The sequence below is a fragment of the Elephas maximus genome, chromosome 23 (assembly GCF_024166365.1).
Source record: "Elephas maximus indicus isolate mEleMax1 chromosome 23, mEleMax1 primary haplotype, whole genome shotgun sequence".
NCBI lineage: Eukaryota > Metazoa > Chordata > Mammalia > Proboscidea > Elephantidae > Elephas > Elephas maximus.
In genome coordinates this window covers 29,490,482-29,517,158 of record NC_064841.1, presented here as the reverse complement: position 1 = coordinate 29,517,158, position 26,677 = coordinate 29,490,482, and the positions used below count along the sequence as shown (strand labels likewise).

Sequence of the window (26,677 nt, the reverse complement as noted above, 5' to 3'; positions counted from 1 at the left end):
TGATTAGTAGTTGAATGCTTAACCGTTCATGCCACCCAGGGACTCCTGAGTGGGCCGTGGAGGGTGTTTATAAGACAGGAGCTATTGCAGCATGAATGTAGTAAAATGCTCCAGAATATAGGAAAAAATTGGTGAAGCAGAAGAAAGAGAATTGCTAGAGCAGTGGCCTTCAGTTGGAGAGGTAGGATAGGACCCACCCAGAGCAAATGGGAAGAGTTACCTGCTATCACTTAAGAAGGGACTATAGGTAATGATAAGCTTCAGTGGACAAGATCAGGAAACTGAGAAGCCAGGGTGTTGGTGGATTGTCTAAGTGGATACAGAAATCAAGAATTAAGAAAGGATGGTGTTGGAGACAGTGACAGTGAGCCAAGAGCTTTTAAGCAATGAGGGGTAACATAGGGACTTCAGAGGGTAATGGCAGGAGCTTCAGAGTGGTGGGTGTTTGTGGGGTGGGGTGGGGGGGAGGGTAGAATAATAGCCTGAAGTGGCAGTGAGAACAAGCAGGTGTTCTATTACTATTAATATTTTTATTATTTACAATTCACATTTTGATAGTAGTAAAATAAGATATTCCAGGGTGTAGCAATGACTGTATGGAAAAACCTCAGCTTAGAACCTACCAAAGCGTTTCTAGCTACTGGCTGGAAAACCATAGACGCTTCCTGAAGCCTTTTGATGCAGGAATAAAGTATTTGAAAGTACTTGAACCAAAAAGTTCAGACTAGAAAGTAAGCCAGGAAGATTTCTGCTTTTTTATCCTCACACTGGTGAGGTTCTATCCAGTTTCAATGAGTTTTTGACAATTTAAAACACTTTAGGAGACTGGGAATTTAACAAATGTAAACAATTGTAGGCATAACAAAATGATAGCTTTCCCTTCCAATATTATACATTTAATTTGGCATCTCTATGGTTATGTTAACATTGTAAATAAGACAACTAAAATGTACAAAAATAGTTTTACGACATCTCCAGTTTTAAAATTCATCTGTCTTTTTTTTTTTCCTGTGGTAAATTTATTTCTTGCTGCCATCTTACATTTGAAATTCTGATTCGGGGTAATGCCTGAGGTTTCCTAAATAAAACATAATATGATATTTCTATTTCTGAACACTACTAACTCCAGGGAAACCCTGGTGGTGTAGAGGTTAAGTGCTACCGCTGTTAACCAAAAGGTTGGCAGTTTGATTCCGCCGGGCACTCCTTGGAAACTCTATGGGGCCGTTCTACTCCGTCCTACACGGTTACTATGAGTTGGAATCGACTGGGTGGCAATGGGTAAACCTAACCCCAGAGAGAGAAGAAAAGGAAGGGACAGCTGGGGCCTAGACATTTGCTATGTACAAATAATGATCCGTTGCTGGAAATAAAAACTCACCTTTCCACCAGCATCTGCTCAGCCTCAATAGTGCAATTCAGCTCGGTGCTGAGAAAAACAAACCATCAAGGCCAAGCCCTCTTGTGCAATGAGTTGAGTTAGTTTGAGGATGTCTACATCACGCTTGTCGAGGAAAAACCTCGATGAGATGGATTAATGCAGTGGCTGCAACAATGGGCTCAAATACAGCAATGATTGTAAGGATGGCGCAGGACCGGGCAGTGTTTCGTTCTGCTGTACAAAGGGTCGCTATGAGTTGGAACCGACTTGACAGTACCTAACATCAGCACCACCAAGCCAAAAATCTGGAACCTTTAGAATATTTTTTTGACTGAATTTTCTAGTCTTCATCCAAATGTTGGGCATCATGAACACACAGCCCATGATTTTGGATTTAAAAATAGATCAAACCTTATCCAGGAATTATTATTATTTTTTGGTCTAGAAAATGCTTTTATGGCAATTTTTATTTTGCTGCATTCTGGCACCTCCTGGAATGGCAGGCCTAGAAGAATAAAGTTTAAGGCAAAGAGTTGTGATCTTAAACTATTTAATGCTATGCAAATTGTTGAATATTCTAGTTGTTTATGGAAAAATGGTACAGTATAGAAGTCAAAAACACTAGAAATATAAAAACTGTCAGTTTTGAACTTGTAAATTCTAAAGAGGTTTTCTTCTTGCTGGGGCTCCTGAAATGACATCAGTTTACATCCACTTTATGGGAGACTCAGGAAAAGGCAGCTCACTTTAGGGTTCCTGCTGCTGCCACAGTGACCATGCCCAAAACGTAGTGACGTTTGTCAGAAATATTAATTGGTAAATGAGATCAATTTTAGCCTTCTGGGTTTTATGTTGTTACTATGTAATCTCAGGGGAGGCCGATTTTGGTTTGTTTGATTTGTTTTATCCGATTTCGTGAGAATTAATTTCTGAGGAATGAACTAAAAGGTAAGTAACAAGTCACTAAAACTGTTGAGATGGTCAGAACATGGTGTCAGAGTAGATTTTAAAATACATTGAGCATGGTGGGTCATTCAGAATTGTGATAAGTTTGATGTGGATTTTCTTGTATTTTCCTCCAGTAGGTTGGATCAATAACTTGTCTTCCTTTTTTAAAATAATGTAGCACATCTTATATTTTAAAGCAGTCAGCACAAATGCAAGTAACGCCTGTTCAAGCAGACCTTCGAAGACAGCACATGCTACGAACACAAAGAGCCCTCCCACACGTCATGATACAACGACAGAAACTGGTGCACGTCATAGAGGGGAAAGCATTTTCCTTGAACTCCGTGGAATGTGAGGTCAGACTTCAGCTGCATTCCCTTGTCTGGCAATGGACAAAAACAAAATGGTGCAGGCCTGAATTTCACATCTCTTTCTAATCTACTGCACAGGAGGGACCAGAGACACCAGGTACCAATGAGTCACATGAACAGACAGAAAACTGTTAGCAGGTCTTGACAACCAGAAACTAAGATGCTTTTAAAAAACTTGGTGCAAAGTATGTTAGGAGTGCATGTGAGAAAGCAATGCCAAAGTGTTAGAAAAATGGAGTCCCTGACCAAGTAGTCTTGGGAGATTTCACCTACCACTTAATCTATTTAAAAAAAAAAAATTTTTTTTAATCTAAATAGAGCCATCAGATTCGATGTAGAACTTAGTGAAAGCTGACTTCATTTATGTTCTCTGTAGTGACAATAACGGGAATGGAACTGGAGTGAGGACGAACCTTGCCATTTGAAGAGACCTCCAAATGAAGGTCATCCATTTCTACTACTCACTGGATGCAGGAATCCATGTTACAATATCCCTGTCACCCAGGAATAGTGGTTACCTGCCAGGCCTTGGACCAAGACTATGGTGTGGGCAGGCTCAGTGGATCATATTATATGATTATAAACTTTGATCAGTGAGGACCGAAAGAGCCTGTGACATGTACTTTGGGCAGGCGCTCAGTTTCTCTTTGTAGGAAAATAAATGAGCCAATTCTAGAAACGAAGTCCCTAACCAGAAGATCAAATCTAAGGAAATTTTTATTAAGTTGCTATTAAGATAGATGAAGAGCACAACCACCCTCCTCTTCTCCCCCCAAAAAGAGAATTAAAGCAAACCAAAAAGTTGGGAAATATATGAGCCACAGGACAGCATTCTGAAATATTCTGCCTGACCAAGGCCTCAGTACGTCAGAGCTAGGGCCTGTCCTGATGGAGGAAAACACATTTTTGAAGATGATAAAAGCTTCGAGGAATTCTTTGGGTATTTTTTAAAGAGCACAGATTTGTGGGGGAGGGTCCTTTTAAATTTGGTCTGGCCTTGTGCTCAGTGTAAAATATCTGTACAAAAATATAAAAGGCATGGCTTGATGTTTAACGTCTGTGTTTTATTGTTGTTGGCACCAGAAAAGCTCATGTTCTATGTTATGTCACTGTACATACTGTAAACAAGACTGCATTAATATTGTTTTCTTATGGATTTTTGCTTCAATGAATCTAGGTTTTAAAAAATACATTCACAAACTACCTTATGTTTAAACACAATGATTCCCTTTTATTTCTTAACTGTACCCCGAAATCCCACAATAAAAAATCATTTAAAGCTGTGTGTTTCAAACTTATCATTTAGAAATAAAAACAAAACAAAAAAGTAAACAAAGATCAGTTTGCAACATAATTTAAAGAAGCTTCTTGTTTAAAATACCACAGCAGCAATATAAAGAGCTGGTGGCAATCACATTTGGGGATGAGACCCAGATCAACATATTTTGTCTATGTCAGCATCCAATTACAGTAGTTGCTACATTCAATCCAAAAGTTATTGCTGAATTTGTGGCATGGAATTTGGGAAGATAGTCCTGTTCAGCAGCACAACCAAGCAGTAAAAATGAGAACGGGAGGATTTCATTGCTTTTGAGAGCTAAAGGGACCATGATGAGGACATCTTGGTGACTGCCTGAAGATAATCCTCAATTCCATTCCTGTATGTTACCTGCTTAAAATAAATGCAAGTGACAAACCACCTCTACGGGAGGGGCATGAGTATCTAATCCAGAAGCCAGAAGACTCCCTCTTTCCTTCTCCCCTCACCCAAATCACCAGATTGAAATGGCTCCATTCCCTAATGTGGATTTCGTTCTCATTAATAGTACATCAGCTGCTCACATATTCAGGCAAAATAAGTAGGATCATAGATTTTCTTTTTTTAGATCTGTTTGCAGTAATCATATGGTTCTCCAGAAACAAGCCACATTAGGTTTTGTTGTTGTTGGTATTTTTCATTTTTTAAGAACAATTTGGTCAACCACTGTTTCGTTTGAAAAATACTAAATACACCTGAGATTGCCGGTTGAGCTCTCTATATGTCTCCTGGAGATAACACTGCTGTGATGAACAGTGAAACAAAAACAAACAAAACGAGGTAGGTTAAAACAGGAAGCGCAACACAGATATCATTTTGCAACACCTTGATATCACAGGCGGCCATGCTTGTAGCTTTGGAAAAAAAATCCCAGACAGTCACGTAGAAGTTCAAATCATCTGAGTAAGAGTTTATAGGACACAAGTCAACCTGAACTAAATACATACATATTTCTGCACAAATGTTGTTTACCGTATGTTGGGTAATTTGGAGGAAGGTAAAATGATTAGGGTCTCAGCATTTTGGCCAACGCCTTGCTTTCAAGTTCTATAAAATCCGAACCAGCGATGCCTGCTGTGTCTCATGCAGGCTCAGTAGTCTAGTCCCTTCTCTCACCAACCCAGAGAGAACACAGGCAGCTCAGAAACATTTATTATTCATTTTTTTTTTCAGTCACAGTTTTCATCTTGAGAAAGTGGCACCCTCAGGAGAGAGATGGGAATGACCAGGGCCTGGATGTCACCTACTCCTCAACTCCCAGGCAGAATTCCACAAAGTCTCAGTCCTAATGAAGCTCAAACCATGTGACCTCTTAGCCATAGAGGCTTTGTGCATTAAAAAAAAAAAAAAAAGTATATATATTAGCTTGTTTCCCAGAGCTCCTTCTGCCTGACCCCATCTGCCATCCCATCTTTTGCCCTGATCTGCTGACTGAGGGACAGTTGTGTTATGGAGTCCCTCAGTTGGTAGAGCCAAGTCAACTCAATGGCACTACTATCCCATTCAATGCACTCCACCCTGTAGAGGGCCATATAGGAATATGGCCTGTCAGACTCACAAAAATGGTAATTGATTTTATTAGTCTAAGGCTAGTAGTTTAGCCATTTAAAATCTATTTCCCAAAAGAGGGGAAAACTAGTATTTTTCTTCTCTTTTAAAAATTCATTAGCCAGTTGCTATCAAAAAGCAACCTTTTGGGTTGGTGAAGGCAAAAAGAATTGTAAAATTACCTCACTATGCAGTTATGGCCTTCAGTGTGAGCAGGTAAGGTACATTTATTGTGCTGTCTCTCACCATTTGAAATTGGAGATTTTACAACATACCATATACTTAAAGCTAGCAGGCAGACAGAATTAAAAACAAACTTGTTTTCTCAGTATGCTTTCTCTCCCCATTCTTACAAAGTATGGGGGTAAAGAAAAAGGTAAAAAACTCAAAACCCACCAAAACACAACTTAATCATAAGAGCACACAGTAAGTTTCTATCCCTAACTCCGAAGGGCACATGTCCATCTTTATCCACAGACAATGCAGTGTTCTTGGGACTCTCCTGGAAATTGCTGCCACTTTTTCTCTCTTTCTCAAACAGGCTGCAATACTGAAAGATGGACTGTACTGGGAGGGGTGGAGGGAGAGGAAAGGGGAAAGTGGTATGTTCAACCAAGCCTTCTGATTCTGCCTCTAGACTGGCATAAGTCCACATGAGTTATGTTCTTTTAAATTAGAAATAACGCCATGAAGATAAGTGCCAAGTGCTCTTCTGTTACCAGTTCATCATGGAATTTCTGTTGAGGGTCATGAAAAACACTTGGCTACTTCCTCCAGATCGCACGGATGCAAAAAATACCTGTTTGAAATTAAAAAGAAATTAGTTCAACTGCATTTTTTCTTCTTCAACCGTCCATCCATTTTCTTTCACATGTCCTAGCCTTGCCATGTATCAACTCTTACAACTTAATGGCTGGTGTTTAAGAAAGTACCTTTTGGTATAGCGCATCCTATGTAAACACTCCTGCCTTTATCACTATGGTTATTATCGTTACTGAGTGTGGTACTGGCCTTCAGGGACACTGATGGGGCAACATCTTGATTCACAAAATCCCTTTGGGTACTCACATTTTAAAAGGGAGTTTAGTGCTAGGATAATGTGCTATTTGTGGCCTAGGACAGAACAAGCCCTTTGTTAATTTCTGGAAAGGCACAGAGGTTCCCCTTCTCTCCCTATAATGGCAAGAGGGCAGACTTTGAGACTGAAGAGAATACTTTCAAATTCCTGAAGTCAAGGGGAGAATTCTGGGCCTACTGACTACTGTACAACTTTAGTTTCCAATTTATTAAAAAAAAAAAAGAGATGTTTGTGGTCAAATAGGGTAAAGTGTTTAATGCCTATTGACTCTGATATTTCAAGAGTTAACGCTTGGCTTCTCTGCTGACTCCGGCCTATCCTAGGGCAAATGAGATAAGGGAACCACAGTCCATTAGGTCTGAGTCTGTTAAATCAATTTATTAGAGTTGAGAGAAGTGAGCAAAATGTAGGTTACTGCTTGCTTGAGCTGAGTGTTAATGAACCACTGCCCCAGGAGAATAATATTCTGGGTGTTGCCTAGCCCTTCAGTCAGTTAACACCTAACTTTGGTCCAAGGCGTTTGCTTTTGTCACTAGTATAATGTCTCTGCTACTTCATTTCCACAGCTTCTTCAGAAGAATGCCGTCTCTTTCAATAGCTCCTTCGGAAGTTCTGTGGAACTGCTTGTCGTTCAGCGAATGCTACGTCTGAAAGTAAAGCTACTGTCAGGGTCAACGAACCAAAATGGGGAAGCACAGAGAGGACCCATGGAAAGCCACAAAGAAGGAAAGAAGGGCTGCTGCACCCTCCAGGTTGTGTGTCCTGGTCTCTAAAACCTTGGGCCCCAGTTGTTGCTGTGGTCCCAGCTTACTCCTGAGGGTGTAAACACAGCTCGGGACAGGCCTGCCATCTTCAATGAACCTGAGTGTGGGGGTCCATGCCAGATCAATCTTAGTTTTATGATAGCCAAAGAGACTGGGTAGATACTGGAGTGTCACTAAGGCTCAGGCCTGTTTTCTGGCATATTCTGGTATGGCCCTGGAACCATCCTTGCCACCCCCAGCTGTTGTCCACCCAGATCACACCTAGTCAGAGTTGTTGGCCACCAGGGTCAAATCTAGTCTAGCCCCATACCTTCAGGGTTGGACTGAGACCAGACTGGCCCCTGGGGAACAAGGGTGGGCAAATACAGATGTACAACTGTTCAAGCCATCATGTTCTTTTCTACGTGTTTATGTCCGCTCCTTTGGGAAAGCATTTCTACGTTGGTGATAGTCAAAAAGGGTGAATTCACAAATGCAGTACAGCTTAGCTATTAAAAGCTCTGGGTTACTCTACAGGGAAGGTAAGGTGGAACTGGCACTGCTGCAGAATACCCTTCTGTGGTAACTAATCATGCCAGATGGACAAAGCTGATTTCCCTGGAAGACAGTCCCCCTGTGACACTTCAGAGAAACATGGCTGGGATGACACAGGAGATGGCACTAGTTGAGTTTGTGATTGTGCATTCCTTAAGGAATGGGTGACATTTTTTAAAAGTTTATATTACTACATATCAAATGTTTTACATTTAAAGGTGAAGATAATGTGATGGATTAGGTCCCGATAGTGACTTTGTGAAATGTCTAAAAGTGGAAGTATAAAGCTGACCCACTGTGAGGTGATTAATACCGGGCCAACTTTCTAAGAGCTTAGTAGAATTTAGGGTATCTGCTGAGTTATCACAGGGCTCACAGGCCACAAAAGTTACTAAGAGTTTACATAAATTTTAAGATGTTCTTATGTCTTTTTTGATATGTGAATAAGATATTTTGAGTGCTCACATGAATCAAACCAAATAATGCCATTTGAAGATAATATTGTTTAACACAGATGTGACTCAAATCAGTATAAAGGAAAATGAAGGTTTCACAGGTACCTGGTGGTCTCTTAAAATGCAAACACTAATGCAAATGTTGAAACGGATTTACCTTATCATTTCTTTCACAAAGAAACTTTAACCTTTGAGCTCGCTTATGCATAAATACGCCATCCAAATGTCCTGTTTCCACTGACCGGATCTCAATAGCTTTCTCGCCCCAGCCCATTATCTGATTGGAATGAATGTAGGCTGTCAAAAGGAATTTCCAAAACTGCATTAAAAACATTAGATGGGCAATAACTCACAGCATCTGTTCACATCTTAACCACAAAAAATGACAAACGATTTGAGATAAATGGACAAAGCAAGTCTTACAAGTGTTAGTCACAGACTTTTTTTTTTTTTGTGGAATTCAAATGGTTGTTTCACATTTCTTGGCTTTCGTTTCATTTGGGGGGTGTAACTGCTGAAGGAGATAAGGAATGGTTAACCTACCCACAGACGTGGGCATTTCTCCCCATTGGAGCACCACATCCTTAGTTATCCGGCCGTAGGTGTTTACATACACCCCCTCATCCTCATAGCAAACAAGCATTTCCATTCCATCTGTTTTAGGCAAGATGACAATTGCATGAGGAGTGATATTGCCCTGAATCTAGAAGACAAAGAAAGGCCAGGCGTTATTCTTTTTTAAAATAAGACAACACCTTGAATATTTATCTCTAAGAACTGGAGAAAAAAAAAAGTTATTAAAAAAATTTTTTTAATTTTCTTTCTAGAGACTGAAATCTCCTTTGCTTAATTTGACCACTGATCTGTCAAATACTATGGTAAACACAAACTTGGTCACCAGGTCGAGAACACAATTTACCTGCTCCTACACGACAACAACAACAACCAGGGTGCACCTAAAACACACAAACAAACCTGTTGTCAATGAGTCGATTCTGACTCATGGCGACTTTTGTTAGCAGCCGTAGCACTTAACCACTACACCACCAGGGGTTTCCATGGAGCACCTACTATGTGCCAATTGCTGGCTAGGTCCTTTACGAATTTCCAGTCCTTACAACAGCGCCCTGCACCCCACATAGACTTCGTTTACAAATGAGGAAAACACATTTTAGAGGGGTTAGGTGATGAGACTAAAGCTGCACTAGTATTTGGTGACAGAATTGGGATTCGAACCCATGTCTCGCTGGCAGTGAGTTTCATGTGTTTTTCATTAGAATAAGCTCCTTCTAAAAAGATGAGGGAATGCAAGCCAGCTGAATCTGATGGAAACAGCCTAAATGCCCAAGATGTAAGCTTACCAAATGGGCTATGAGCACATAACACAGACTGCTTATCTGGGTGTCAGAATAATCCAAATTAATGGCTTGTGTAGAAAAAAAATTAAAAAAAAATGATTACTCATTAAAAACAAACACTGTGGCAATAAATGTGGATTGACTTGTTCTAGGTAAAGGGGTGGGGCTGCCATGATCTCCTGGAATGCAAGTCACTGGTTGAGAACATCATGGCAGCCCAGTGCGTGCTTCATGGGCAAGTATAAGAGGGTCACCAAGGATCCCAGTGATGCCCCAGCTGTCTCACTGAGGACAGGAGCCATGAGACCTTGGGTGCAGGGGCATGCACAAGAGCTGTAATGCAGCTCTGAATGACAATTGTGAGTGTGTATGTAATGAACTAAAATAACTTTTTTGAATTATTGTGCTTTGAAGTAAGATCTTTAAACTCTTGAAATATCAGTCAGAAACAGACTAGGTGTCAGATTTTCCTGAGAACAGTTTCTACTGTATGTTAGCCATGGGATTACATATAGGACACAAATCTGACATCACAACAACCCCACTAAGTGAATCCATGTGCAGTGTTTCCCTTGAAAAGCCACATTTTAGGCAACTGGCCAGTACGGTAATGTTAGTACTATACTATTAATAAGGAGGGCTCCGATTCCTAGGGCTCTGTGCCAATCACTTTAGATTCATTATCTCATTTAATTGTGACAATAAGCCTATGAGATAGGTCCTTTTATCCTCATTTTACAGATGTGAAAGCTGAGGGTTGGAGAAACTAACTAATGTGTCCAAACTGCAAAGCTGATACATGATATGAGCTCCAGTGTGTCTGAATCCACTACCCAACATGGCCCTCAAGTTGAACAGAAGAACTAGAAATAGCAGAAAAAGGATTTTCCCCAAGAAATTAGTACCTGACTATTGGCCTTCACCCACATCAGAAGAACCAGTCTTGTTTCAGATATTAAAAATAAGAAGTCTGCTTAAAACACCAAATCTATGCCCTTGAAGAAAAAACATCCTCTGTATTTTAATTAAATGTCCAGAGAGACAAATGGAGAGTAAATGCCAAATAATTTCTAATGTCACGTGTTACTCAGTTTTAGGCAGTGATAAAAATGAGTTAAATTTACCTATCTTACTTATTAAAAGCATTCTATCCACTTAAACAAAAAAATACAAAAACAACAACAAACAAACAAAAACCCAAACACATTGCTGTCGAGCTGATGTTGACACATAGCCACCCTATTGGACAGAGTAGAACAGCCTTATAGGGTTTCCAAGGCTGTAAATCTATGGAAGCAGACTACCACATCTTTCTCCCGTGGATTGGCTGGTGGGTCCCAACTAATGACCTTTAGGTTAGCAGCTGAGTGCTTAATCACTGTGCCACCAGGGCTCTTTTCCAGTGAAGGTCAGAAGTTCACCTGCTTCACTGATTGTAAAAGTTAACATAACTTCTACTAAAAATTCTTTCTGCATGCAGGCCGTTAACAGACAGCCCTTGATGTTCTGCTTTCAAGAACTTACATGAGATGGTATGTAGATATCATAAGAGTTTCCTGAATCAACATCAATTACATGGAAACCAGTGTGTGAACCAAAAATAACCTTTAATCTTTGACCTTCTTCTACCGTGAGATCAACAAGCAGAGGCTTGTGCTGGAGATCTGCAAAAGACTTTAAAAATCACCACATCAGTATCCACATTATCCAAAGAGGTTATCTTAATAATTCTTTCCTTTGGCCATTGGCTGGTGGAAAGTTAATCTCTTTTTTTTTTAATTTACTTTAGATGAAGGTTTACAGAACAAACTAGTTTCTCATTAAACGGATAGTCCACATATTGTTTTATGACACTAGGTAACAATCCCATGACATGTCAACACTCCCCCTTCTCAACCTTGGGTTCCCTATTACCAGCTTTCCTGTTCCCTCCTGCCTTCTAGTCCTTGCTCCAGGGCTGGTGTGCCCCTTTAGTCTCGTTTTGTTTTATGGGCCTGACCAATCTTTGGCTGAAGGGTGAACCTTAAGAGTGACTTCATTACTGAGCTGCAAGTGTGTCTGGGGGCCATACTCTCAGGGTTTCTCCAGTCTCTGTCAGGCCAGAAAGTCTGGTCTTTCTTTTTGAGTTAGAATTTTGTTCTACTGTCTGGGACTTTCTATTGTGATCCCTGTCAGAACCTCCGATTTAAATTAAAAAGCTAGGAGATTTCTCTTCCCATTTTAGGTCTATTCATATTCTGGCTCTCAGAGGTAGGTCCTAGCACCCATTGTGCCCTTTTCTTTACCCCTTCACCTCCAGGGTAGAGAAGTTGGTTTAGAGTTGTCGATTTTGATAGCGGCTGGCATCATTCATCATACATTAAAAAAACTGGTACCTGGGTACTACTGTTCTTTCCTATTTCTAGCCTTTTCCCTCTGGAAAAGCCATGGAAACCTCTCTGGCCCCTCTCACTCCCATGTGGCAGCCAGGGTCATCCATGGCTGCTGTCCTTTTGAAAGAGCCTGGGGTGGGCAGCTGAGGCTGGTCCTGTGCTAAGCCTGTTCAGGATAATGGGTGTGGCCTGGTTATGATTTTCCTTCAGTGAGTGATAGGAAGTCAGATTGGTGCTTTCTCTAAACTCAATGTTGAATCTGAGAGTTGGGTTTTCGGTGAGGTGTGGGTGGAACATCACAAGTCTCAAGCTTGTGTTGGCTACTTGGGTTTAACTAAACAGGAAAAAAGAAAGCCGCAGCCAAGCTTATTAAGGTTTTGTGTGTTGGAATCTGAGGTCCAGACTCCAACTAGCTGTCCAGTGTTCCTCTGCTTTCCTTTACCATTGTTGAATCACACTCTATGTTTATTGGGTATTGCAAGCCAAGAGAGAATTTGTATAACCACACATGCCTTGGCCATAATGCCACTGCCACCTAACAGACTTTCCTCTCCTTTTCTTTCCTAACATCATTCTCATAGCATGGGAACCACTGATCTCTTGTCCTTGTCCTAGGGGAGGACTTGACCCCCTGCCAGGTCCAGCCTTTCCTGTCCAGGTCTTGGCCTTTGCTCTTCCTTTCCCAGGCTGGGTCTGGACTGCTGCACAGAGCATTTTACACTCTCCCATTCACTTTGGCTATTATACTGATGGCAGTAACACCAGAACCGGAAGGGGAATGGGGTCTTGATTTGAAAGGCTTTTGCGTAGACAGGTTTTGGCAGAACAGCAGCACCACTTTAGCTTTTAAGGAGTCATCCCTTAAGTGTTCTTGGTTATTACAAACCTAATGCATTCCAAAAATATCTCTCCATAAAAGTGGGGTTATGGAGGAGAGCCCATTGCCACTGGCGAGTCTATCTTCTTGAGCACATCACAAATGAGTCACTTGCACTAAGGGCACAGTTTAAAAGTTGGGTGACTCAGCCCCGAAGAGAGCCTACATAATGTTCCCAAGGTAGCTTCTACCCTTGCGTGGCATACGTGGCAGGACAGAATAAATAAAGGCAGATAATAGTCACAAAGGTGGACAGAAAAAAGCGAGGGCCAATAAGATACAGAAAGAGAGACATAGAACAGGACATAAATTCACATCAGCCCTGGAAGGCTATGTGGCTCTGCACACATCAGCATGCCTGCAAGTACTGGTCCACCTAGCACTTTGGGGTCAGCCTTCACGGACTGGGTGATGAGACTAGCCTATTCCTATCCTGCTGAATCTCATGATTGATCAATTCCACCATAATGGGTACAGACTCAGCCCAGGTCAAAAATGAAAAGGCAACCAAAATTGAGTAATGTCAAGAAACTAGGTCATTTCCATAAAGTTACTGCAGTCAGTATTCATTTCAGAGAAGTCCAATAGCAATGGGAATATAAGCATCAATTGAGTTTTAGGGACTTTACCCAGAAAGGCTTATGAGGACTATGAGATTTAGATATTCAGTTCGACCTTGAGATTCAGTGCTGCTGTTGGTCTGCCTTTTTCAGACAATGTATCAGACTGTGTCCTAGTTAGGTGACTTCACACTTGGTGTTACTGCGTGATAGCACAGTGTCTTATCCAGTCACCATTCCATCCTAAATGTCACCGGGAGGTGATGATTCCCAGACCTGCAAGGCAGGAGGGCATGCCCAAGTTTTCACTGAACTAATTTTATAGCATTTTAAATACACTTAGTCTTCACTTTTGAAATAATAAAGCCAAGAGTATCTGTACTTTTAAAATAGGAAAATTGGTATCGGTCTTCGTGCCAGATGGACAGATCACCTTGTTATCTACGGAAAACTGCTTTTTAGGTAATCACATGCCTGCTTACCTTAAATGCCATGAACTTATGATATGGTTTTGGTGCCCAAGCGTATATCTCCACAGCATTCTTTAAGGCAATCACCAAGAATTTGATCCTTTCATATTTAACTGTAATAAAAAATTATAAATTTAAAAGTACATCTATTTATTCAAGTTTTTAAAGAAATGTATAAGCTGTAATATGTAAATACATGTAATTTATATATATAACTGTAATTACATATATATACACACATACAAATACATATATAAAACCAAAATTGAGGTGATGCTCCTGCTGTAGAATTTTCTCATGGAAACAGACTTAACTTCCTTAAGTATCCATTAGTAATAATAATCTATCTCCATGTGAGCATGCCTGCCTTTTATGTTCACCCACATGTAAGTACTTGAGAGCTGGTAGGCAAGGTGGTAGAAAAATTAGCAAACAGATACAGACATTATTCAGATTTGGATTCCAATTATTAAGTGAAATAATTGCTTGTTTATGCTTCTAATGGAAGATATAGTGTTAGGAGCCCTGGGTTCTGTTAATGGCCTTATTTTTAAGGGCATCACAAATGTTGACAATCCTTTTATTCTGCAGGAAGATGGGATATTCTAAAAAACCAAACCCATTGCTGTCGAGGAAATTCTGACTCATAGTGACCCTACAGGACAGAGTAGAACTGACCCATAGGGTTTCCAAGAAGTGGTTAGTGGATTTGAATTGCTGGCCTTTTGGTTAGCAGCTGAGCTCTTAAGCACTGCGCCACCAGGACTCCGATGAAAACTTAGGGATCTTAAATTCAGTGGACAGATACTTGGTATAATGACTGAGTACCTACCATGGTTTTGCGTTACACAAAGAAGTACTCAATAAATGTTTATGAATAGATGAAAGAAAGAATAGACCTTGTTTTCTGGCTTTCTATTGATTACTATGGCCTGTGTGCTTTTGATATGATCATGACCAATATTTATATGGAAGACTGTGGAAGACTACAGAATCCTTTAAGTGATTTCTGGGTCTTCCACTATTAAACTACAGATTCTACTTCTTAGAAAATTTGTAATCCACAAAATCATTTTCTTCATAAAATATCTGAACAATCAGAATGTTCTGTGTACTGGAGAAATTGGGTAGGAAAGATTTTGATATACTTAGATGAAGTATTAAATTTCCAGTTCTCTCCTTTCTAGCTTTTCACAACACAAATGCTTTAGGAAACTATCCTCTGACCTCATCTGAAACCCAGGAAAAGAGTCACAATTAAAATTCAAAATAGCCTCGAAAATAAAAACTTACCTAAGTACATCTGGGCTAAGAGAAATATCTTAAATGACTCTTGGATATACAGTTTGCTTGTCTGTTTTATTCTCATTTTATATTTTTAAAATGTCATAGGAGTTTGAGTGTGCTGGAAATACGCATGTGCTACAAGGAGACACCAGCATCGTCTTAGCTGGATCCACAGGGAAAGCAAGATGGAGACTGCAAGCGGTTATTTGGATACTGAGCCAAAAGCTGTTTCTGAAAATTAAGCTGGTCTCAATTTTCTGAGAGATAATTATTAGATACTGCTCTCTGGTTCCAATTCATTTTGCATGCGTGGACAGAGGTCAGCCTACCAATGTGGGGACAATGAAAACAGACAGCAAGGATTAGAAGAAAGAGGCCAGCAATGATGGCTGAGCTAATGGTAGATTTGGAGGTCAAATAGGACCACTGCAACGTGACGTTTTGGAAAACCAAATGTTAGGTATATGCAAGAGGGAACATTCAGAAATTTGACATTATTTCCTGCAATGAATTTCACAGCTCTGTAATATCATTAGTTTATACATACGGAATTTGATCATTAGACATTTCTGGACTAACAAATGCTAAATAATAAATGAAGGTAAAACAGTCAAAGGAACTTCTAAAAGGTTTAACAGAAAAATGTTTTGAAACATTTTTAAAATGATTTCTGTAATCACACTTAATTACATTGCTTTGCTCTGAAAACAAGGCCTATTCTCAAAGAAAGCAGTCCACTTTCTCCAAAAGAAAGTCAAATGCGTATATGAATTTGAATTCTACTTGGTATGGGAATGAATGGGATGTGTATTTTACACTTTGCTACATAATTGAGATTGAAGATAACAGAAAATTATAATTCCACGGTATCCCTTTAGAAACTATCAAGTAATTCTGATTTCCAAACAAAAATGTACAGTGGAGCAGATATTAGCTTGTGTATCTCACCAGCTGGCTATGGAAGAACACCCCCCACTGTGGTCTGGTTTGTGAATAACGCTGCATCCTTTGAATATGCGTTCCTTTAACAAATACTTCCTAACTGCTTTCTCTGTGCCTGGCGCTATGTTAGGACCAGGGAGCAGTACAGATAGACTGTGGCCATTATATACGTTGTTATTGTTGTTGCTGTTAGTTGCCATTGAGTTGGCACCAACTCATGTTATACATAATAGAACAAAATGGTGCCTGGTCCTGTGCCACCTTCATGATTGTTGATACGCTTGAATCCACTGTCATGGCTATTGTGTAGTGCCTTCCAACCTAGAGGGCTCATCTTCCAGCACTCCAGCACTACACTGGACAATATTCTGTTGTGATCCATAGGTTTTTTTGGTTGCTGTTTTGTTTTTTATTGTGCTTTAGGTAAAAGTTTACAGAGCAAATTAGTTTTCGTTCAAAAATTTGTACACAAATTGTGCCGTGACATTGGTCACAATCTCTGCAACGTATCAGCACTCTCCTCCTTTCCACTCCAAGCTCCCAGTTTCCATTCGTTTAGTTCTCCTGTCCCTTTCTGTCTTCTTGTCTTTGCTTTTGGGAAGGTGATGCCCATTTGGTCTTGTATACTTGATTGATCTAAGAAGCATTTTCCTCAGGTATGTTATTGTTTGTTTTATAGGACTGTCTAATCTTTGGCTGAAAGGTGTATTTTGGAAGTGGCTTCAGTTCTGAGTTAGAAGGGTGTCTGGGGGCCATAACCTTGGCGGTTTCTTCAGTCTCTGTCAGACCAGTAAGTCTGGTCTTTAGTGAATTTGAATTTTGTTGTTCATTTTTCTCCTGCTGTGTCTGGGACCCTCTACTGTGATCTCTGTCAGCGTGGTCAGTGGTGGTAGCTGGGCATCATCTAATTTTTCTGGGCTCAGCCTCGTGGAGGCTGTGGTTCATGTGGTCCATTAATTCTTTGGACTAAAATTTTCCTTGTGTCTTTGGTTTTCTTCATTCTCCTTTGCTCCAGACGGGATGGGACCAATAGACATATTTTAGATGGCCAGTCACAAGCTTTTAAGACTCCAAAGCTACTCACCAAAGTAGGATGTAGAATATTTTCTTTATGAACTATGTTATGCCAATTGACCTAGATGTCTTCTGAGACCATGGTCCCTAGCCCTCAGTCCCAGTAACTTGGCCCTTCAAGGTGTTTGGATGTGTCTAGGAAGTTTCTATGACTGTGCCCCCTTTGTATACAAAAATATCCACAGCCTAACCTATATATGTATGTGGGTACACACCTGCTTCCCCTATCCGGTACACGTACCTGCTTATGTATCTGCTTGTAAGTTACCATTTGTTTTTACTGCTGTTAAGAGTTGTATATGCTATAGTATTTACTGTGGTTGACTCTTTTTTTTACTTGCATTCCTCTCAGTGTCTTCCTTTGCCTTGGACATGTTGTGCTGACTTTCCCCATTTTGTGTACTGTCTTTCCCTTTATCTAAGTAAATACTTGTATACTACCCAGTTAGTGATTTCCCTTCCACCCCTCACCTCTTTAGTAACCATCAAAGATTGTTTGTGTGTAAACATTTTCTTGGGTTTTTATAATAGTGGTCTCATAAAATATTTGTCCTTTTGTGATTGACTTATTTCACTCAGCATAATGCTCTGCAGATTGATCTGTGTTGTGAGATGTTTCCAGGATTTATCATTGTTTTTTATCATTACGTAGTATTCCATTGTGCGTATGTACCATAATTTGTTTATCCATTCATCTGTTGATGGGTGCTTAGGTTGTTTCCAACTTTTTGCTATTGTGAATTATGCTGCAGTGAACTTGGGTGTGCATATGTCTATTTGTGTGACAGTTCTTATTTCTCTAGGATATATTCCTAGGTTTGGGATTGCTGGATCATATGGTATTTCTATTTATATCTTTTTAAAGAAGCACCATAGTGTTTTCCACAGTGGTTGTGCCATTTTACATTCTCACCAGCAGTGTATGAAAGTTCTAATGTCCTCACAACTTCACCAGCATTTATTGTTTTCTGAAATTTTGATCAGTGCCATTCTGGCAGGGGAGATGGTACTTCATCATGGTTTTAATTTACATCTCTCTAATGGCCAGTGGTCATGAGCATCGTTTCATGTATTTGTTGGCTGCCTGAAAGTCTGTCATGTCCTTTGCCCATTCTGTGATTGAGTTGCTCATCTTTTTATCATTGAGTTGTTGAAATTTTCTGTATACTTTAGAGATTAAACTTTTATCAGATATGTTGTTGCCAAAGAATTTTTTTTCCCAGTCTGTAGGTCCTCTGGGAAACCCTGGTGGTATAGTGGTTAAGAGGTATGGCTGCTTACCAAAAGGTCTGCAGTTCAAATCTACCACCAGGTGCTCCTTGGAAACCTTATGGGGCAGTTCTACTCTGTCCTATAAGGTCGCTATGAGTCCGAATCAGCTCGGTGGCAGCGGATTCAGTTTTTGGTTTTGTTAGGTTCTCTTTTACTCTCTTGGTCTTTTGATGAGCATAAGTATTTATTTTTAAGAAGGTCCCAGTTACCTAGTTTATCTTCTGGAGTTTGTGGATTTTTAGTTATGCTTGATATTCTATTTACTTTATTGTTTCAGGTTTTACGCTTAGGTCTTTGATCCAGTTTGAGTTAGTTTTTGTGTATAGGGTAAGGCATGGATCCTGTTTCATTCTTCTGCAAATGGATATCCAGTTCTGCCAGCACCATTTGGTGAAGAGACTATCTCTCTCCCACTTAACGGACTTTAACCCTCTGTTGAAGATGAGGTGTCCATCGGCAGATGGATTTATTTCTGGGTTCTCAGTTCTGCTCCATTGGTATACGTGACTGTTGTTGTACCAGTGCCAGGCTGTTTTGACTATTGTAGCTGTATAGTAGGTTCTGAGATCGGGTAGTGTGAGGCGTCTTATTTTGTTCTTCTTTTTTAGTAATGTTTTACTTACCTGGGGGCTCTTTCCTTTCCATATAAATTTGGTGATTAGTTTTTCCATCTGGTTAAAGAATGTTGTTGGAATTTCAATCAGGATTGTATTGTATCTATAGATTGCTTTAGGTAGTATTGACATTTTTACAATGTTAAGTCTTCCTATCCAGGAGGATGGTATGTTTTTTCATTTATGAAGGTTTCTTGAAGTAGCGTTTTGTAGTTTTCTTTGTATAAGTCTTTCACGTCCCTAGTTTATTACTAAGTATTTTATCTTTTCAGGGGCTATTGTAAATGGTATTTGTTTCTTGATTTCCTTTTCAGAGTCCTCTTTGTTAGTGTAGAGAAATCCAGCTGATTTTTATATGTTGATCTTGTATCCTGCCATTTTGCTGAATCCTTCTATTAGTTCCAATAGCTTTCTTGTGGTTTCTCTGGGATTTTCTATATATAGGATCACATTACCTGTGAATAGGGATAGATTCATAGGGTTTTCACTGGAAGCAGATCACCAGACCTTTTTCCCTAGTCTGTCTGAGTCTGGGAGTTCTACTGAAACCTGTCCACCATGGTGAATCTGCTGGTATTTGAAATACTGGTGGAACAGACTCCAGCACTGAGGCAACATACAAGCCACCACAGCGTGACAAGCTGCCAGATGGGTGGTAGATATATGTTTACAGTTGTTAAAGGTTTATTTTCTCTAAATGCTGCTTTAAATGCATATCAATAAGTCCCATTGTCTGTATAGCAAGAACAGGGACTTTTTTGTTTCTAAAAATCCAAATGATATGTTATTAATAAACAATGGGAGACATACCCTTTCAAGGACCAGAACCTTCGAGATCACTGTCTAGAAAAACATTTCCTAGTGTCCAGGTATCTGGGAAGGTCGTTGGCATGAAATTGGAGGAAAAGGGAGGTGGAAAGGCTGTTAGAAGAGACCCTCTCTAGTTAGCTGAATACGACACATAAAAGTTCTTGGCAGGGAACCCAGGAAAACCAACTAAATTCTTTGTCTCTGAGTTCTCCTGTAGGTCAGTACGTACCCACCTTCTGTTTACACATTCTGTTTTTAACACACTTGATTAGTTCCCAACTTCTGTCATGCCAACACACGACTGGATACACGATGGGACCAACTCGATTGATTACTATTTCAAATATGTACCCGGTTTTCTGAGATCACATCATGGACATCTTTGAACCAAGTATTTCTAAATTCCTCAGTCACTTCTTAATTGTCTATTCCTTAGAGTCAAATGATGACATTTATCCAGCAGACATTTGAAAAACCTTAACAGTTTTTCTTACTTTCTAAAAAATCAACTTTGGGTTTTTAATGTTATATATGTGCATAGGAAACCCTGGTGGCGTAATGGTTAAGAGATATGGCTGCTAACCAAAAGGTTGGCAATTTGAATCCACCCGGTGCTCCTTGGAAACTCTATGGGGCAGCTCTACTCTGTCCTATAGGGTCGCTATGAGTCAGAATCGACTTGACAGCAGTGGGTATATTTGCATATTTCAAAAAGTTAAATAGTTCTATGGGCTTATAATGAAAAACAGCAGTCCTTGCCTCACTCCTGATTTCTGCTCCCTATGAACCATTTGCAACTCTTTCAACTATTTCTTCTGTAACTTATCCCCATACTTCTAAATAACATGTTGATAATGCTATTTCTTGTTTTTTTTTTTTTTTTTTTTCCAGTATTATACATTATTTACTGACTTCCTGGTATGAAAAATAGTCTCACATTATTCCTTTCTCTCCAGCTCTGTATCTGTTTTTCTCTCACACACACACATCTTCACCCCTAACATCCCCAATACAGTTATAATTTCAGTTTTTGGTTAAATCAATATTTAGCGTTCAAATTAGCTGATTACATTTCCTTTCTTGTTTTCTCTCATTTTTTTCCACTTCCTTATTTTCTATGTCCCTATCTATCTGTAAGCATGCGTAAACGTTCTGTGAATGCTGTAAACTCCCTTCAGTGCAAACACAAACAGTCAAACACTGCAGGCAATCTATTACTATAATTTATTTTTCCTGGAGGCACTCCTTCTGGAATGCTCTATTCTCTCACTATAGTGCCAGTACCAGTTGCTGCCTGAGTCTATTCTGGCTTATGGTAAACCCATCGTGTCAGAGTTGAACTGTGCTCCATAGGGTTTTCAACGGCCGATTTTTTTCAGAAGTATATCACCAGGCCTTTCTTCCAAGGCACCTCTGGGTGGACTTGAACCTCCAACCTTTCAGTTAGCAGTCAAGCATGTTAACCATTTGTTCCATCCAGGGACTCCTTTCCCACTATGCTTGGGACTGATTTCTCTCTAGGTCTGTGGCAAAGCTGTCATCTCAGAGTTTCCCTTCACCATCATTCTGGGCATCTTCTTCATTCTTTCCTGGATCCCCAGGTTTATTCCTTTATTTTGACAGAACACATTCTCCAATAGCTTCCTGATAAACAGTGTATGGATCGTAAGTTTTTTGATATCCTGCATCCCTGAATATATTTTTACTCTGCACTCATAATTGATTTATGACTTGATAGGTTATAAAATACCTACCATTTTGTAATACCTAATAAAAATCATTTTGCCCTTAGAATTTTGAAGTCCTTGCTCCATTGTCTTCTAAGCTTTTAGTATTGCTGCTGAGAAGTCCTAGGCCAGGTCATTCTGATTCTGGGTCTATTACACTAGAGTTTGCATTAAGTAAACTATTTATTTATTTACTTATGGTCTGGAAGCTTTAAGGGCCTTCTCATTTGCTGGGTACTGAAATGTTTATACTGAAATGTTGATATGCCTTGCTGTGGATCTTTTTTTTTCATTCACTATACAAGGTGCTCAGTGAATCCTTTAAATCTGGGATTTCAAGACCTTTAGTTGTAGGAAATTTTCTCGTACTATTTCTTTGATAATTTCTGTTTTTATTAAAACTCATGTTACTTAGATTTTAAATGACTTGGAATGATCCTTTCATATTCTTATCTGCTCCTTTTCTTTTTTACTTTCTGGGTATTTCCTTATTTTATCTTCCAACACTTCTATTAAATTTTTTATTCTTGTCAATATATTTTTAATTTCCAAGTGTTCTTTTTTGGTCTTTGAATGCCTCCCCTCACAATTGCCCTTTTTTTTTTTTTTTTAATAGTCCCTTACTATTATTTTAGAGGACAGTGGTGGCTTAGTGGTAGAATTCTTGCCTTCCACGGAGGAGACCCAGGTTGAATTCCCAGCCAATGCACGTCATACATGGTCACCACAAGTCTGTCAGTGGAGGCTTGTGTGTTTCTAAGATGCTGAACAGGTTCCAGCAGAGCTTTCAGACTAAGATGGACTAGGAAGAAAAGCCTGGTGATCTAGATGTGAAAATCAGCCAATGAAAACCCTATCAATTACAATGGTCCAATCCTGTTGTGCATGCCAGCTAATAACAATAATAACATTATTTTTTTATGGAAAAAGTAATTTCTCTAATCTCTCTGAAGTTATTATGGTTCTGTTTTAATTTTTAAATTATCTTCTGCTCTTCATTATCACTGTTTCCTTTAAAGTCCTTTCTTCCTGACTGTTTAGGTCTCCTTTATAGCAGTGGATTTCCATACTGTCTGGTAGAGGTGAGCTCATCCACTGCTGGGCTTCACCTTAGGGTAGTTAGGCAGCAAAGTTTTTTCACAACACTCCAAATGTTAGTATTTAGGGACCTTTCCTTTCTACCCATTCAGTTTCTCCAAAGACAAATCCTTCAATCTCTTGCCTAGGGGCATAAGCAAGGCTGCCAACATTTTGGGCAGAGTTGGGGAAGGAGAATTCTGGCAAGGGTGGGGCCCTTACAATTCAGTAGGAAAACATTCATATCATCCTCATCATCAGACTGGCCTCCTATCCCTGCTCTGGGCTGTGACAACCTTTCATCTTCTGTTGCACTGGGGGGAAGTCAGCTGTCTAACTGCTCAGGGGGAACTGAGTTCTGAAGGACTTGCTGTTCATCAACTCTCCAACAATCCTGCTTTCAGTTACACACCACAGCTCCATCTCAGATATACCTGGAGCTTCAGATTATGGGCCGTGCTGGATTCTGTTGAGTGATTAGATAGATTTTTATGACTTCTTTTACTGTAGACTTAGAATTTGGCACTTCCTGGCATGCCAAGTCTGTCCCCAGTCATCCAAGTACCCTTGTTCAATTTTGTTGACACATCTTGTTTGCTGTCTTCTCTTCTCCTGGTCCCTTTGTCCTTGTGGGCTTAGGGCATTTTTATTCCTTTATTGTCATTCTAATTGGTCTTTGGGAAGGAGTGAATATAAATGTTCAAACAAGATCTGATAACTTCATTCTGAATGCATTCTTTATACCTCAATCTGACTTGTTTGGAAGTAATGGAAACAAACTTAAGCTCCAGCGATGTTTTATACCGGTCACTGACATATCATGAATATCTGATAGAAAAGTTGGAATGAAACTTAACTGAATAATTCTGATTGAATGAAGAGACCAAACTTAAAAGTCCATGGCTTGAGACTTACCAACTTTGTAATGTATACAGCCTTCCAAGTCCCCGACAGTGATCCAGCCTTGCTTCTTCTCCACTTCTGGGTCATTGTGCAATATTCTGTTTCTTAACCATGAAAGATAGTAAACTCGTAGCTTATTCTTCTTTCCTGTTGAAAGAAAAAGCTTTAATTTCAAGCTCTGTGGGATAGCCTCTTCTCTCTCCTTCCTCATCTCCATTTTAATCAATTAATGATTGATTTTAAAAACTTTTTAATTTTTTTTTTTAAATAGTGTGAAGGCATAATGACTACAAGTTGTTATCTTTGCCAGGACTAACAGTTAAAAAAGCTCTAAGTATTTTGGACAAATCATCATTTCACAATTTGTTTTTTACTTTCAGGTGGTTTCTTATTTGAGTGTTGTTGTGTGTCGTCAAGTCGATACTGACTCACAGTGACCCTAGGGAACAGAGTACAACTGCCTCATAGGGTTTCCTAGGCTATAATCTTTACAGGAGCAGACCACCAGGTCTTTTCTGCCGTGGAGTGGTTGGTGGGTTTGAACCACTGACCTTTTGGTTAGTAGCCTAGTGCTTAACCATTGCACAACCAGGGCTCCTTCTTATTTGAGTAAGGTGCTTTTATTCTCTCTTCCTAGGGCAAAGGGTGGCATTTGCTGAACTCAGTAAGACCTAACTCTGAGACAGAGTGGTTGACCAGAGTTCCAAGATATTTGAAATCTACTTACATTTTTTTTTTTTTTTTACATTTAGGAGTGCCGACAACCGGACATTTCAGCATTACACTTATATATGACTGCCTTTTCCTCATCCTCTAACCCAGTAACAGATGTTAACAGAGAGCCACTTATCACCCTCCTCTATTACTTTAAAGATGGTAGCTGGCAGTAGTCTTATTTTATTTAACAGAAAAAGAAATTTAAAAAGGAGATAAGAGAAAGAAGTTCAATGTAGGTGATGTGGGCTCAGAAAACATTGGACAAGTTTAGGGTGTTGAGTTCCATGGAAAGGAAAGCAAAACAAAAATAGGAAAAGAAAGATGATGTGTACTTGAAAAAAAAAAAAAAACTTAAATGTTCCCTTTGGTAAAGTGATTCTGGAGTAGAGAATTCAGCAGATGATAAGGTAACATCTTCTAAGAATACGCCAGGAACAACATCGAAATATTCCATTAAATTATCTGAGTACCAGATAAGAAAAATCCATTGGGGTGGTTCTTCAAAAGTAATCAGAAATTTAAGGTTGCGGGTTTTATTTCTCTTTGATTTTTCTCAGGCTTCAAAAGCTGCTTTACATTTTATAGATGAGATATATACTAGAAGAAGAGAGTTCACAAAAGCATTGCACACTGGATTTGACAAGAGAGTGCATTCATAAATTTAGGTAATCACTGTGCAGTTACTATTCACTTTTAAAGTAACTAAAAGCCTAGACTGCATTGATCACAGTATCTGGGATGGGCAGGAGGGCTGGTGTGTCCTTCTTTCTATGCCAACACAGGACAGTTCAAGAATCCTTTGCTCCTATTTTCATTTTCTCCTTTCCCCATGTGTGCCTCACGATCAGAGGAAACGGCTGCATTCTTTAGAGGCGTGTCACTAACAACAAAATGAAGCCTGAACGTGACTTTTCAGGTAGTGCTTCCACTTTGGGCAGATGACTGGCAGATGCATGTCTTTAATTCAGATTTGGGGGCACAGCAATCAAGAAAGCAATTAACCAGAACAAAGGATGAGACAGAATTAAACTCAAACGACAATGCAAGAATTTAGTTGGTTAACCCTCAGTTAGAGAGAATAAAGAGAGAAGAAACTCTGAATATTCAGTAGGAAGGTAAAAGGAAGAGGCAATTGTGGCGCCAAGTGAAGGCATCTTCTCAAAACAGAAGTACACTGGAGAGCTGAGCTTTTTTCAAAGTTCAATCCTGCAGCTCTCTGCGAAACAATGGCTGACTTTGGAGTCATGGTTCTCAATCTTGGCTGCAGTTTGGAAACATCCTGGTAGCTAACAAAGCTACTGATGCCTGGGTTTCACACCTAGAGTCTGACCCACTGTTCTAGGGTACAGCCTGAATTTTCATATCTCCATAAACTAGGAAGAAAGGCCTGGTAATCTATTTCTGAAAATCAGCCAAAGAAAACCCTATGGATCACAATGGTCTGATCCACAACTGATCATGGGAAGGTACAGGACTGGGCAGTGTTTTGTTCCACTGTGCACGGAGTCACCATGAGTTGATGGTTAACTGGATGGCAGCTAACAACCACCACCACCAGGTGGTAATGTGCAGTTGGTACAGTTGATTTCACACTGGACAAGATGGGTGGGGAAGAGAGAGGTGTTGTCAAACTCCTTCAAACACATCAGAAAAAAACCCAAAAAAAACCCTTTCTTTTAATAACCACCAACTTTTTCAGGTTACATTTTCAACTTGCTAATAATTAGGGCTTCACTTTCATCCCCATTTTTTTTTTTTTTTTTTTAAAAGCTCTTTTTGGGAACCAGAAAGCAGCAGAGTGTGGCAGTAATGACCCTCACACTCAAATCTCTCTGTAGAGATTACCAGATGAACTTGCCAAAACATCAGTGGACTGTAAGTAAGAGCAGTTCTCGCGAGAAAAGAGACCAGAGAAGTTTCTGCTTACAGAAGTTCCCACTCCCAGAGGCCTACATTTTTATTTCTCCAGAGAAGAGTGATAGCAACAGCTGGAGCTCTGACACCTTAAAGAGATCCTTGCTGAGTTCTGGCAGAGGTTAAAGGCCTATAAATATACTGTCTTTGTGCTAACGTCTCTGCCCAATTTAAATCTAATGCAGAGGTGAGACTTTCCTTTGCAGGTCACTCTCTGCCTTACAAAATGTGGGTGATCTCGCCCTGGCTACATTGCTACAATCTGTCGCATTGTTTGTTAGCTGGGAAGGGCAGGACTTACTGTTT

At 39.8% G+C, this 26,677-nt stretch overlaps 1 protein-coding gene across 3 annotated transcripts in view; it reads right to left on the bottom strand.

The window, feature by feature from the left end:
* Positions 1 to 4,903: 4,903 nt before the first annotated feature.
* TNIK (TRAF2 and NCK interacting kinase) overlaps positions 4,904 to 26,677 on the bottom strand; it is a 481,587-nt gene continuing 459,813 nt past the window's right edge. For all 3 annotated transcript variants that reach the window (XM_049867710.1, XM_049867708.1, XM_049867709.1), the window contains 6 exons: positions 23,753 to 23,887; positions 14,047 to 14,147; positions 11,280 to 11,429; positions 8,941 to 9,100; positions 8,555 to 8,694; positions 4,904 to 6,365 (listed from right to left, as the gene is read on the bottom strand). In XM_049867710.1, the coding sequence (XP_049723667.1) occupies positions 6,282 to 6,365; positions 8,555 to 8,694; positions 8,941 to 9,100; positions 11,280 to 11,429; positions 14,047 to 14,147; positions 23,753 to 23,887 (770 nt within the window). In that variant the 3' untranslated portion in view covers positions 4,904 to 6,281. The remainder of the gene's footprint in view (positions 6,366 to 8,554; positions 8,695 to 8,940; positions 9,101 to 11,279; positions 11,430 to 14,046; positions 14,148 to 23,752; positions 23,888 to 26,677) is intronic.